The sequence below is a fragment of the Vipera berus genome (genome assembly GCF_964194415.1).
Source record: "Vipera berus genome assembly, chromosome: 2".
Lineage (NCBI taxonomy): Eukaryota > Metazoa > Chordata > Lepidosauria > Squamata > Viperidae > Vipera > Vipera berus.
The window spans coordinates 264,420,491-264,432,902 of record NC_138203.1 but is presented as its reverse complement, the minus strand read 5'-3'; the positions used below and the strand labels follow the sequence as shown (position 1 = coordinate 264,432,902).

Sequence of the window (12,412 nt, the reverse complement as noted above, 5' to 3'; positions counted from 1 at the left end):
CTCTATAACAAACATATTGGTGAGGAGTGTATATTTCAGTAGTGTGTGTGAAAAAAAGTATGGAGAGAGGGAGCGAGAGAGCATATTTATGTATACGTGACACATTTTATAATATTTTTTTAAATTTTTTATATAATTTATGTGATGTGACACACATGCATGGGATACAGAGTGCGTGTGTATGCATGTATGTATATATACAGAGACCCGCACATTCATATACATATGCACTCTCTGTACCCATGCATGTGAGTCGTATTATATACATATTTATATGTAGATAGATGGATGTAAATAGATATATGGAGTATATCTAAGAACTCGGTAGCAAAGATTACACAGCTAACTCTGAGCTACGTCTATTCTTTCATGTTCTATAGGAAGAACTCGGAAGAACTCCAGCACGTGTGTATAAATTATATTAAAAAAATAAAATAAACATACTATAAAATGATATAAAAATATATAAATTACTGTGGACCATCAGATTAGTGGAAATGACCAATTAAGGATAGCTCCTCAGTAGTTTTTTAAAGCTTTTATGAGAAGCGCCCCCCCACCCCCCCACCTGATTGAATGAAAGGTTCACCGTAATCTAGTGCGGGAGAGTTTTCGTCTCCTCCGTAGATTTACTAAAGTTTTCCTCCATAGATTCACTAAAGTTAGAATGACACCACCCCACTGTCCTAGAAAACGTCCGTGGCTATTGAAGAGTTTTGCTTTCAGTCCTAAATTATCTGTACGCGTTTCCCTACGTTCACAGAGAGCCCTGCATTGTTTCCGCCGCCACTTTTGTCCGCTTCCGGCTCGGCGGCATGTGAACTCGAGGAAGGAAGCGTGCAGCGGACTAGAGGGGGAAACATCGTAGTGAGTGAGTGAATGAATGAATGAAGGGGTTCCTTCGGAGCAGAGAGAAGTAGGTTTCGGGGTTGCTGCGATTCTGGGAAACGTGCACGTGGGAAGGCTTTAGGGAATGGAGGGCAACAAAGCAGCCAAGGGATGGGGGAAGATGGAAGAAATAAGTTCCTGCATGCGTGCAGCTCTAATTTTGGAGATCCAGTGGATCAGCCAAGGAGGCTTAATTCCACTGAAATTGCAATTTTGATTTACACTTCCCTTAAAGGGTGCGTGGTCAGCAATCTATATGTTCGTTTGCAAGTTTCCCAAGTGCCACCCGAACAAAAATTATTAAAAAGCAGGAAGCGGTTACAACACTAAAATTGTATTATAGAATTCAAACATCAGATTCTTTTCCAGAATAGTTGAAACAACAGTGACAGTGATTAAAAGCAAAGGTGGTAAATTAGAAGTTACATTTAAAAACCAACAGGATTATCTGTGAAACACGTCTGAAGATGTTCTTAATAGGAGTATGAAAGGATTTTCATACGGAGATTAACCGAGTTTTCCTCAATGCCTGTGGTAGGCAACCTTGGCTCTTTTATGACTCGTAGACTTCAACTCCCAGAATTCCTGAGCCAGCATGGCTGGCTCAGGAATTCTGGGAGTTGAAATCCACGAGTCATAAAAGAGCCAAGGTTGCCTACCCCTGCAGTGTTTCTCAACCTTAGCTACTTGAAAATGTGTGGACTTGCAACTCCCCGAATTCCCAAGCCAGCCAGAGAATTCTGGGAGTTGAAGTCCACACATCTTCAAGCTGGTAAGGTTGAGAAACATTGTGGTCTATAGTGCTTTGGGAAATGTTGAATTGCAACAGGGAACATATCTGTTGGCTCTCCGGGCAGGGATGAGTGAGAATTTTAACAGTATGGTGCTGATTTTGGGAAAGATGGACTGCAACCAGGATTTTGAAGGTTGTCCAGAAACAAGAAGAAATCATAGGAGTTTGTTTTTTTTGCACTAAAAAATTATTTTACAACTCAGTCAACAATTTTGTTGCCATACTTTTGGACTCAGGGAAGTTCCTAAATTCCTACATCTAGTGATTCTCAATTATAGAATCTGAGCTCTTTGGCCTGGGGACACCATAACTGGTATCCTGAGATTAGCTTGAGGAAATTGCTTTATGCCATAGCTGTGACTTGTACATTTAAATAAAATAAAGCTATAAGACAGGGGTCTTCAAACTTGGCCCTTTTATGACTTGTGGACTTCAACTCCCAGAATTCCTCAGCCAGAGCCTGGCTGAGGAATTCTGGGAGTTGAAGTCCACAAGTCATAAAAGGGCCAAGTTTGAAGACCCCTGCTATAAGAGATAGCAGTGTTTCTAAGGTGTAAATCTGGGCATTAGAATGAAAGAGTTGATATATGTCTTAAAATCTGGGGACTGTGAGAAATAGGTCATATTCTGTGGGTGGCTGCCTTATGGGTAGCTCATTGCTCATATAAAGCATTTTTGGCAGTATTCATTACAGCATATTCATTTTACTTGCTGTCATTTCCTTTCTGATGAACAATATAGCAAGGTTGGCATAAAACACCAGTTTCATTTATATGTATTTGATCAGACATTTTAAAGCACTATTTTCCAAGCTTGCAACTTTACCATATGTAGACTTCACGTACATTCATGTTGGATACATATGCAGCTTACAGTGCTATTTCTACATTATGTTTCTTCCTCCTATCATGTAGCCACCCATCTCATAGAACTAGACTCTGGATTGCATGCAATATAACTACATCATAAAAACTAACCTTGGTGGAGCAGTGGGCTAATGCCTCCTTAAGTAACAACACCAGCTGCCTGCAATTAGTGCAGGTTCGCATCCCACCAGGCTCAAGGTTGACTCAGCCTTCCATCCTTCCGAGGTAGGTAAAATGAGGACCCAGATTGTTGGGGGCAATTAAGCTGACTTTGTAATAATGCCGCTGGGGTGTGTGTGAAAGCCCTAATAAGCAGGCATATACACAGAATGAAGGCTACTGCTAAGCTTGTAAGCCGCCCTGAGTCTTCGGAGAAGGGCGGGATATAAATGGAATTAAAATAAATAAATAAATAAAAAATAACAATTAAGAAGAGCTCCAATCAGAATGACGAGTAGCAGACTAGCTGAGAAAGTTATTATTATAGGCAATATAGCCATCTCAGTGGTGGGATTCAGCCGGTTTGCACCAGTTCGGCAGAACCGGTAGCTAATTTGTTTTGTTGCCCAGGCCCAGAATGGATTTCCGGAAGCAGCATCCACACAGAAAACCGGTTGTTCACCTATTTGAATCCCACCACTGAGCCATGTCACTAATTCACCTCTTCTTTGGGAAGCCTGATGTCACTACCATGTTTTAAGGGACTTCTGGAAAGATGTCAGAGACGGGGCCAGTCTCACCTTATGGGGAAATAATGTTCTACAGGGCAGGAACCACAAGACCAAAGGCCCATCTCCTGTGTCTTGCCAGATATAACTGCTTGATGAACTGGACCCACAGGCTACACCTTCTGTCAGCCCCAATGGTGGAATCTGGCACTGAGTTGAGGGAAGAAGTGAAACACCTAATTAGCTTTGAGTCACTGAAGGGAGATTCTTCCTAAAACTTCACAGTGTTTATATATGTAGTTATGCAGTGCATGCTTTAGTCTGGTGAGATTCCTGTCTGTAAGTGAGCAGAAATAAGTATACTACTGAGATCAGCTCTTCCTCTCATTTTTGGTTCTTTGTGCCTGACACAGGCAGATGTAATTAGCTCGAGGTAGATAAAAGTAGGTCAATCAGAAGGTCGGCAGTTTGGCGGGTCGAATCCCGAGTGCCGCGTAACAGAGTGAGCGCCTGTTACTTGTCCCAGCTTCTGCCAACCTAGCAGTTCGAAAGCACGTAAAAATGCAAGTAGAAAAATAGGGACCACTACGGTGGGAAGGTAACAGCGTTCCGTGCGCCTTTGGTGTCATGCCAGCCACATGACCATGGAGACGGGGGAACCTTTACCTTTACCTTTACTTTAGATAAAAGTAAAGGAGTCTCTCTGGATTTTTCTCTGCTAGTTGTAGCTGACTATAGGGGTGGTGCTCATCTCCGTTTCAATGCCATTGAGCCTGTGCTGTCTGAAGTTCTTTCCTTGGTCATGTGGCCAGCATAATGTCATGGAGTGCTGTTACCTTCCCACCGAAGGGGTACCTATTTATCTACTCGCAGTTGCATGCTTTTGAACTGCTAGGTTGGCAGGAGCTGGGGCGACAATGAGAGCTCATCCCATCACGTGGTCCTTGGGTCTTGAACTTGGGCCGTCAGTTTTCCAGAGTCTTAACCACTGGGCCATTGGCACTGCCTCGGGTGGAGGCAGACCCTCAAATAACTTGGTCCCATGTCATATTATGTAGGGCTCTAAAGGTCCAAAGCAGCACCTTGAATTGGTCCCAGAAGCAAAGTGGCAACCAATGCAGCTTGCAGAGCAGAGGTGTAAAGTGTGCCACTCTAGAGACACATGTAACTGCTCAAGCTACCGTACTTTGTATCAGGTGAAGCTCTTGAATAGACTTCAAGGGCAGCCCCATGCAGAGTACAATTATATGGTAGTAATCCAATCGTGAGGTCATTTGGGCATGAGTACCTGTGAGCAGGACCGCCTTGTCCAGGAACCTGCATAACTAATGCACAACGTGAAGCTGTGCAGAGAAGTATTTTTTTTTAAAAAGCTACTGTGGGTAAGAAAATGTGTTTATCTCTTTGTCTCAGCTTATATGAGCTAAGGTAGAACAGTTTGTGTTTTGATAAGTACATCACAAGATGGTAGACAGACCTGGATGATCAGCGTTGATGACTTTAACTGCAAAAGTCTGGAGTAATTTTTACGACTGATTTTCTGTATACATCCATACCTAATATCTGTAACTTCTTTAGGGACAGGTTTCAGGATAACAACATTATACAAGGTACAGAAAAGGGATATTCATCTATTTCAATATAACTATCACTTCTATGCAAATCTTCCCTCATCCTCTCACTTTATTTTTGTCCCAAATCTTCTCATGATTTGTATTTTAATTTTCAATCATTTTTCTGGAGGCTCCTTGTTTTATCCATTCACTTCCATAGCATTTTTAAAAATGTTTTATCAGAATTGCTCTACATTTTCCCTAGCCTCTTTTATACATCTGTTACTCTCTTTCATTGCTTTGTTTACAAGGTTTTTTCATTATGCACATTACAAAATATCTTTCATTTTCATATTTTTTTCTCTTGCAGTAATCACCCTTCAATGGTGGCTTCATTTAGAGATTAAAAAGCATGAGGAGCAAATAAAGTCTTTAGAAGTCCATAGCAAAATAAAGTAATCTGAAACAATGATTGCTTGCACCATCTGGAATTAGTCAGCAAAGTAGAATGGAACCAGTGGATAATTGTATCCTGCAATCCCTATTTCCCCTCTAGGCAGCTAATCTGAAATCAGTCTCATGGTCAAAAACCACTCAGAGATTTAACTGCTTGCAATATTCTAGTGGCTGTATTAGAAAGAGTCTTAAATAAAAACTCCAAGAATTGCCTAGCACTGAATCTCTATTAAGCACACACACACGCGCACACACACACACACACACACACACACACACACACACACACGGGATCCTTGCTTCAAAATGGAAAATTAGCAACTGGTTCACATTCTGCAAGGTCCAAGACCCATCTTATTTAGAATTAACTTTATAGCCATCTCCTTCTCCAAACTTTCAGTTTTCCACACTTTTAAAAATTAGGGGTATACTTCAAAAAATGTACATATCAATGTGCACAAGAAGAGAATGTGCGCACAAAAATGCATTGTATAAGTGAGAAGTAAGCCCCCCCAAACCTGAATATTTAAAGATGGACAGTATTTAATGTTTATTTGCTATGTATATATAGGAATGTGGGTCTATACATATGTTGTATATAGTATGTTTAGATGTGTGTCATGTATGTGTTTCACTTTGAGAGCGGGCAACTAAATTTCATTTTTGATGTGTGCCATTGTGCCCACAGTAAAAAAATGACAATAAAGGTTATCTTAAAGGAAAATACTGGGATGGGTACATATATATAAAGGCCTACATCAGAATTGCTTCCCAAAATATAACTTTTTGCAAGTTTGAGGGGTGTTTTTTTGCTAAATTTGCAAACTATATAAATCTGCAAGGTAAATAGAAACGGAATTTATTTATTGCATGAAAAAAGAGATTCTGAACACAGCTTATATGGAACTGTCTATAGATCAACCAATTAGCCCTCTATTGGATACCTTTTAAATTAAGAAAATGAAGGGTCTTCAGTGTTTTTTCCTATTTCTCATCCAGAAAAAATATGTATGTGTTGAATTTCAGTTCTTCACCAACAGAGTCACAGAAATATCTGAAAAATATGGCTTGAAGCTTAACATCTCAAAAACCAAGATCATGGTCGTCAGCAAACAGCCCGTTAATTTACCATCAATAAATTTGGAAGGAATACCATTAGAAAAAGTTGAAAGGATCACGGCACCTCGGTTCTAATTTACATGAAAGCTGGGACGTGACCACTGAAGTAAAGACAAGGATAGAGAAAGCTCGAACAGCATTCTTCAAAATGAAAAAGATCTTCTGCAGTCACGACATAAGCCTAAGATTGAAAATCAGGCTTGTCAGATGTTATATTTTTCCTATCCTGCTCTATGGAGTAGAGAGTTGGTCTCTGCCAGAAGGCCACCTGAGGAGACTAGAAGCATTTGAAATGTGGATTTACAGGCAGCTGTTACGTATCAGCTGGGTTGACAAGATCAGAAATGAGGTGATAAGCCGCCTGGGAAAGCCAAGGGAAATCATGAAACAATTAAAAAACGAAAGTTAGAATATTTCGGACATGTGATTCAACACCCAGAAAAATACGGCATACTCCATTTAATCCCTCAGGGAAAGATTGAAGGCAAACAAGGCCCAGGCAGAAGAAGAACATCCTGGATTCAAAATCTAAGGGACTGGTCTGGACAAAACTCAGCAGCACTTTTTCGTGCAGCTGCTGACAAAAACAGGATCGCCAACATGATCGCCAACATCCGACAACGGATATGGCACAAGAAGGAAGAAGTTGAATTTCTCCACCCAACAGAGGGGGATTGAATATAGGGTAGGAGCTGGAAATGGAAAATATGGAGAATGTGGCATTGTGGTTTTTACTTATCAGGAAAAGCTTCCCTCCCCTTTTTTACAGTTTATGTGCCCATGGCTGGAAATACCCCACCCATCCAAGAGACTTAATAAGGATGGGATTCCATCTTCTTCACATAAATCTTCTACTTCAATACAAATGAATGGTGGAAATTTATTTATTTATTTATTAGCATTTGATCCTGCCTTTATTACTTGATAAGTAAAGTCAAGGTGGCAAACTGACCTCATACGCCTTCCTCCTCCTGTTTTCCCCCACAACAACAACCCTGTGAGGTGGATTGGGCTGAGAGACAGAGACTGGCCCAAAGTCACCCAGCCAGCTGGCTTCATTCATTTCTGTAAAGAAAAAAAGAAATGAAACAAGAACCATCAAGCTAAAAATAAGGAGACATTTCCTTACAGTGAGAACAATTAATGATAGCAGCGTTCCAGTAGTTGAGAGGCTGCCACAAAGAAGAGGGGGTCAAATTATTCTCCAAAGCACCAGAGGGCAGGACAAGAAACAATAGTTGGCAACTGACCAAAGGAGAAACTTCCTGACAGTGAGGACAATTAACCAGTGGAACAGCTTACCCCCAGAAATTGTGGGTACTCCATCACTGGAGGTTTTTAAGAAGAGGCTGGACAGTCACTTGTCTGAAATGGTATATGTTCTCCTGCTTGAGCAGGGGGCTGGACTAGAAGACCTCCAAGGTCCCTTCCAGCTTCTATTCCTATTCCTATTCCTATTCCTATTCCTATTATTCTATTCTATTCTATTCTATTCTATTCTATTCTATTCTATTCTATTCTATTCTATTCTATTCTATTCTATTCTATTCTATTCTATTCTATTCTATTCTATTTATTCTATTCACCAGTGGAACGGCTTGCCTTCAGAAGTTGTGGATGCTTCATCATTGGAGGCTTTTGAAAAGAGATTGGATGGCCACTTGTCTAGAATGGTATAGGATCTCGTGATTGAGCAGGGGTTTGGACTTGAAGACCTCTAAGATCTCTTCCAGCTCTGATATTCTGTTAATTTGGGTGTAGCAAATGCATTAACGTGTCATGCCATTGTATGGGAGGCTCCAGATGTAGAGATTCATTTGAGTGTGCGGTCCTTGGTGCTCTCTGAGCTGGGTGGTTGCCTCGCAGACATTTCATTACCAAACTAGGGAACATCATCAGTGCTAGATTAATGCGAACACTCAGTTCAGTGCGGGTTGCTTTTTAAAAACCTTTGTGGATTAATTTTTTGTTAATGAGTTTCTGACATGGTACTCTTGTTTTTCTTCAATTCTGTGTCCTTCCAGGTATTTTTTCTCACAATGGTGGCCTTGTGTGCGCAGGTTCAGTAAAGTGCCCAAGTGCTAGTTCACTTGTCAGAGCATCACAAAATGCAACGTCCCCGTTTGTTATCTTTCATGAGGATGTACTGCTCTCCAGCCTCCAAAAAGTCTGAAGCAGCCAACGCAATGGAAACAGCTAAAGTTTTTCTTTGTCGCCTCTCTGGAGCTGGAAAAGATTTGGGGAGACACTCCATTCAGCGAATCTCTGCAACCACACAAAGCTGGTGGGAGAAATACGAGGAATTGGTTGGCATTAATGAAGTCAGAGAAGCCCAGGGGAAAGTGACAGAGGTAATGGAGGGATAACTGGTCAATTTGGGCATCATGTCTTTGTCTTTGGCGGGAATGCCTGCTTACAGGTAGCCCTTGACTTACAACCACAGCTGAGCCCAAAATTTCTGTTGTTAAGCCATAGTGCCATAGTGCCATAGTGGTTAAGTGAATTACTGCTGCTGCTATATGATTTCATGCGATCGTTAAGTGAACCAAGCTATCCCCCCTTGACTTGGCTTGTTGAAAGCCAGCTGAGAGGATCACATGACCCTGGGACAATTGTCGTATACACAGTTGTCAGGTGCCTGAATTTTGACCATGTGGATGTAAGTATGAAATCTGGTCATAAGTCACTGTTTTTCAGTGCCATTGTAACTTCTAACAGTCACTAAACCAGGGGTAGGCTATGCTGACTCAGGAATTCTGGGAGTTGAAGCCCATGAGCCATAAAAGAGCCAAGGTTGCCTACCCCTGCACTAAAGGAATGTTTGTGAGTTGCAGTTGATAAGTGTCCGATAATCACTTGACCAAAAGTCTTCCCAAAAGGAACAGCCTTCACAGTAAAATGAAAGAAGGTTAAAATGGTAACAACCAAGCCTTCTCCTTGACTTTGACATGCATAATGGATGACACAATGAAATGACTGAGCCCAAAATTTCTGTTGTCAAGCAAGGTTGGTTGGTTAAGTGAGTTCTGCCCATTTTAAGACTTTGCTTGTCACAGTTGTTAAGTGAATCACTGCAATTGTTCAATTAGTGACAGTGGTTATTAAGTGAACCTGACATCCCCATTGACTTTGCTTGCTCAGAGGTTGCACGAGGTGATCACATGACTCTGGGACTCTGCAACCATCATATACATACATGCCACTTGCCAAACGTCCAAATTTCGATCACTCGAGCATGGGGAAGTGGCAACGGTCGCAAATGTGACCACTTTTTTCGGTGCCGTTGTAACTTCAAATGGTCACTAAATGAAAGGTTGTATGTCGGGGACTATCTGTATTAGAAATACAATATTTCTCTGATCGTTTCTGTCCCTTCTTTTATGCAGCATCTCTGCTATTATCTGGTGCTTTGCAGTTGCAAGAATTGGCATTGTCGTTGCCAGAATTCACATGAGCATGGCCAAAATATGTTAGTTGAAGTAAGCTAGAATCCATCACATTCTGATGGATATTAAGGCCAGGGTTGTGGATCTGGGCTGCAAACATCCACACAACCACTAGGTCAGGCATGTCAAACTCGTGACGTCACTAGTCATATTGGGACTTTTCCCCCATTGCTGGCAATGTGGTGGGTGTGGTTTCAGTGCGATGCATCAGGCCCGTGGGCCAGCAGTTTGACATGCCTGCACTAGGTGGACCAAAAGATTCAAAACACTGTTACTTTGTTGCCATCTAGTGGTAATCTGAAGGGACGTGGTGGCTCAGTGGGTTAGGACGCTAAGCTTGTCGATCTGAAGGTTGGCAGTTTGGCAGGTCGAATCTCGAGTGCCGCGTAACAGAGTGAGCGCCTGTTACTTGTCCCAGCTTCTGCCAACCTAGCAGTTCGAAAGCACGTAAAAATGCAAGTAGAAAAATAGGGACCACTCCGGTAGGAAGGTAACAGCGTTCCGTGCGCCTTTGGCGTCTAGACATGCCGGCCACATGACCACGGAGACGTCCTCGGACAAGCGCTGGCTCTTCGGCTTTGAAACGGAGATGAGCACCGGCCCCTAGAGTCGGAAACGACTAGCACGCATGTGCGGGGGAACCTTTGTAGTGGTAATCTGACCCTGTTTAAGCTGTCAGATAAAATATACATTCAACTTTCCCTTTTCTAATGTCTTCCAGGCTGAAAAACAGTTTATGTTTGCTCGAGGAATTGTACGAGAAACCCATGACACGTGGGAGACTCAGCAGCTGAAATTGAAAGAAATTCGGGATCGTTTAGACAGAGTGTCACGTGAGGACGTTCAGTATCTGGAACTGGCAACTTTGGAGCACAAATTATTGCAGGTAAGAATACCCCTAGATGTTGGAGGCACACGAATCAGGCTGATTTCCCTTTTTTAAATTTTATTTATTTTTGGCATTTTATTCCCTCTCCTTTTGGAGCTGCTTCAAGTTGACTTACCGTATGTTAAAACCAGGGTGGGCGACTACTATGCAACTTTACAATCCCTGGACTTCAGCTCCCAAAATTCGTGAGCATACTATGCTGGCTCAAGAATTCTGGGAGTTGGAAGTCCACAGGTCATTAAATTGCCGTGGTTGCCCACCCCTGTGTTACAACATGAAAATAGAATTTCCAATTAAAAAGCTATCATAGTTTCATTGACTAGTTTTGGAATTGTTTCTTTTAGTTAGGAGGGAGCTTAGCCGAACCCTATAGCACTGGAGGTTTTGTTGAAAGAAATGAAGCATTTGATTAATCAGGGAAATGCTAACAATGGGCTGACCTTTTATACACACAGAGCATTTTCAACTAGCTACCAATCCCATTTGGATAATTGGATTTGCTAACTTTATTCTCGGGAGAGAGATTTTTCTTTATTGATTGTTTTGAATAATTGCACTTTCCTTTCGATTTGGTATTTCTTAAAGCAGCTTAGGAAAGGTTAGGCTTGTTGAGGTATGTGAGCTGGGGCACATGCTACATAGCTTTCCTGGTTTCTTTTCCAAAATACAAGTATAGTCTACAAGGTACTGGACAGAGAACGTGCAATCCTGAAACTTAATTTATAAAGGCTCTTAGTTTAATTAATTAGAATTCTTTATTGGCCAAGTGTGATTGGACCTACCCACAAGGAATTTGTCTCTGCTACATAAGCTCTCAGTGTACATACAAGCGACAAAGTGATAAATCATGTTTACAAGTTGTTCTTGGCATATGATTGGTCACTTAGTGTTGGGAATAGTTATAACCCAAATTTAAAGTTACGCTGTTTGTCCTCTCCCTCCCCCCCCCCCCCCACGGTAGTGTGACCAAACTGGGTGCTCAGGTTTTTAGCTAAACCATGTCCATGGCAAATCATTGGTTTACTTAACGACCGTGGCGTTTACTTAACAACAGCGGTGGCCGTTTTACAACTGCCGCATTTGCTTAATGACCCCTGCAAAATAGTTTATAAAATTGGGTGAGGAGGAGTCAGTCACCTAACCAATCTGTTTTACGACCATCATGACTGACAACTGTGAAGTACAGGCTCTGTTACGGTTGTAATTCGAGGACTCCCTGTAGAAAGATCCTTTGATCCTGGTTGAAAGATGTAAGTGGGGTCAGACCCAGTATTGTTGCCAAGAAAAAAATCCATGGATGGATCCATGAAGTATAACAAAATAACAGAGTTGGAAGAGACTTTGGAGGTCTTCTAGTCTAGTCCAACCCCTGCTCAGGCAGGAAACCCTACACCATTTCAGACAAATGATTATCCAGTCTCTTCAAGACCTCCAGTGATGGAGCATCCACAACTTCTGGAGGCAGGTCCTAACTGTCAGGACTTCTTAGTTCTAGGTTGCTTCTCTCCTTGATGAGTTTCCATCCGTTGCTTCTTGTCCTGCCTTCAGGTGCTTTGGAGAATAGGTTGACCCCCTCTTCTTTGTGGCAGCCCCTGAGATATTGGAAGACTGCTATCGTGTCACTCCTTGTCCTTCTTTTCATTAGACTAGCCATACCCAATTCCTGCAACTAGTCATTAAAAAGGAGACTTTAGCAGGTAGGTGGCAGCACTTAATTTTGGTTGATCTTGGAAA

General features: G+C 41.8%; 1 protein-coding gene across 4 annotated transcripts in view; it reads left to right on the top strand.

Moving 5' to 3' along the window:
- Positions 1 to 136: 136 nt before the first annotated feature.
- Positions 137 to 12,412, top strand: part of CCDC51 (coiled-coil domain containing 51) — a 35,327-nt gene continuing 23,051 nt past the window's right edge. Inside the window, exons 1-3 of one of the 4 annotated variants that reach the window (XM_081316802.1) lie at positions 137 to 405; positions 8,368 to 8,694; positions 10,511 to 10,675. In XM_081316802.1, the coding sequence (XP_081172928.1) occupies positions 8,452 to 8,694; positions 10,511 to 10,675 (408 nt within the window). In that variant the 5' untranslated portion in view covers positions 137 to 405; positions 8,368 to 8,451. Of the gene's footprint in view, positions 406 to 789; positions 917 to 8,367; positions 8,695 to 10,510; positions 10,676 to 12,412 lie in introns of those variants that run through there. The other 3 variants (XM_081316801.1, XM_081316799.1, XM_081316800.1) reach the window with 3 other exon arrangements.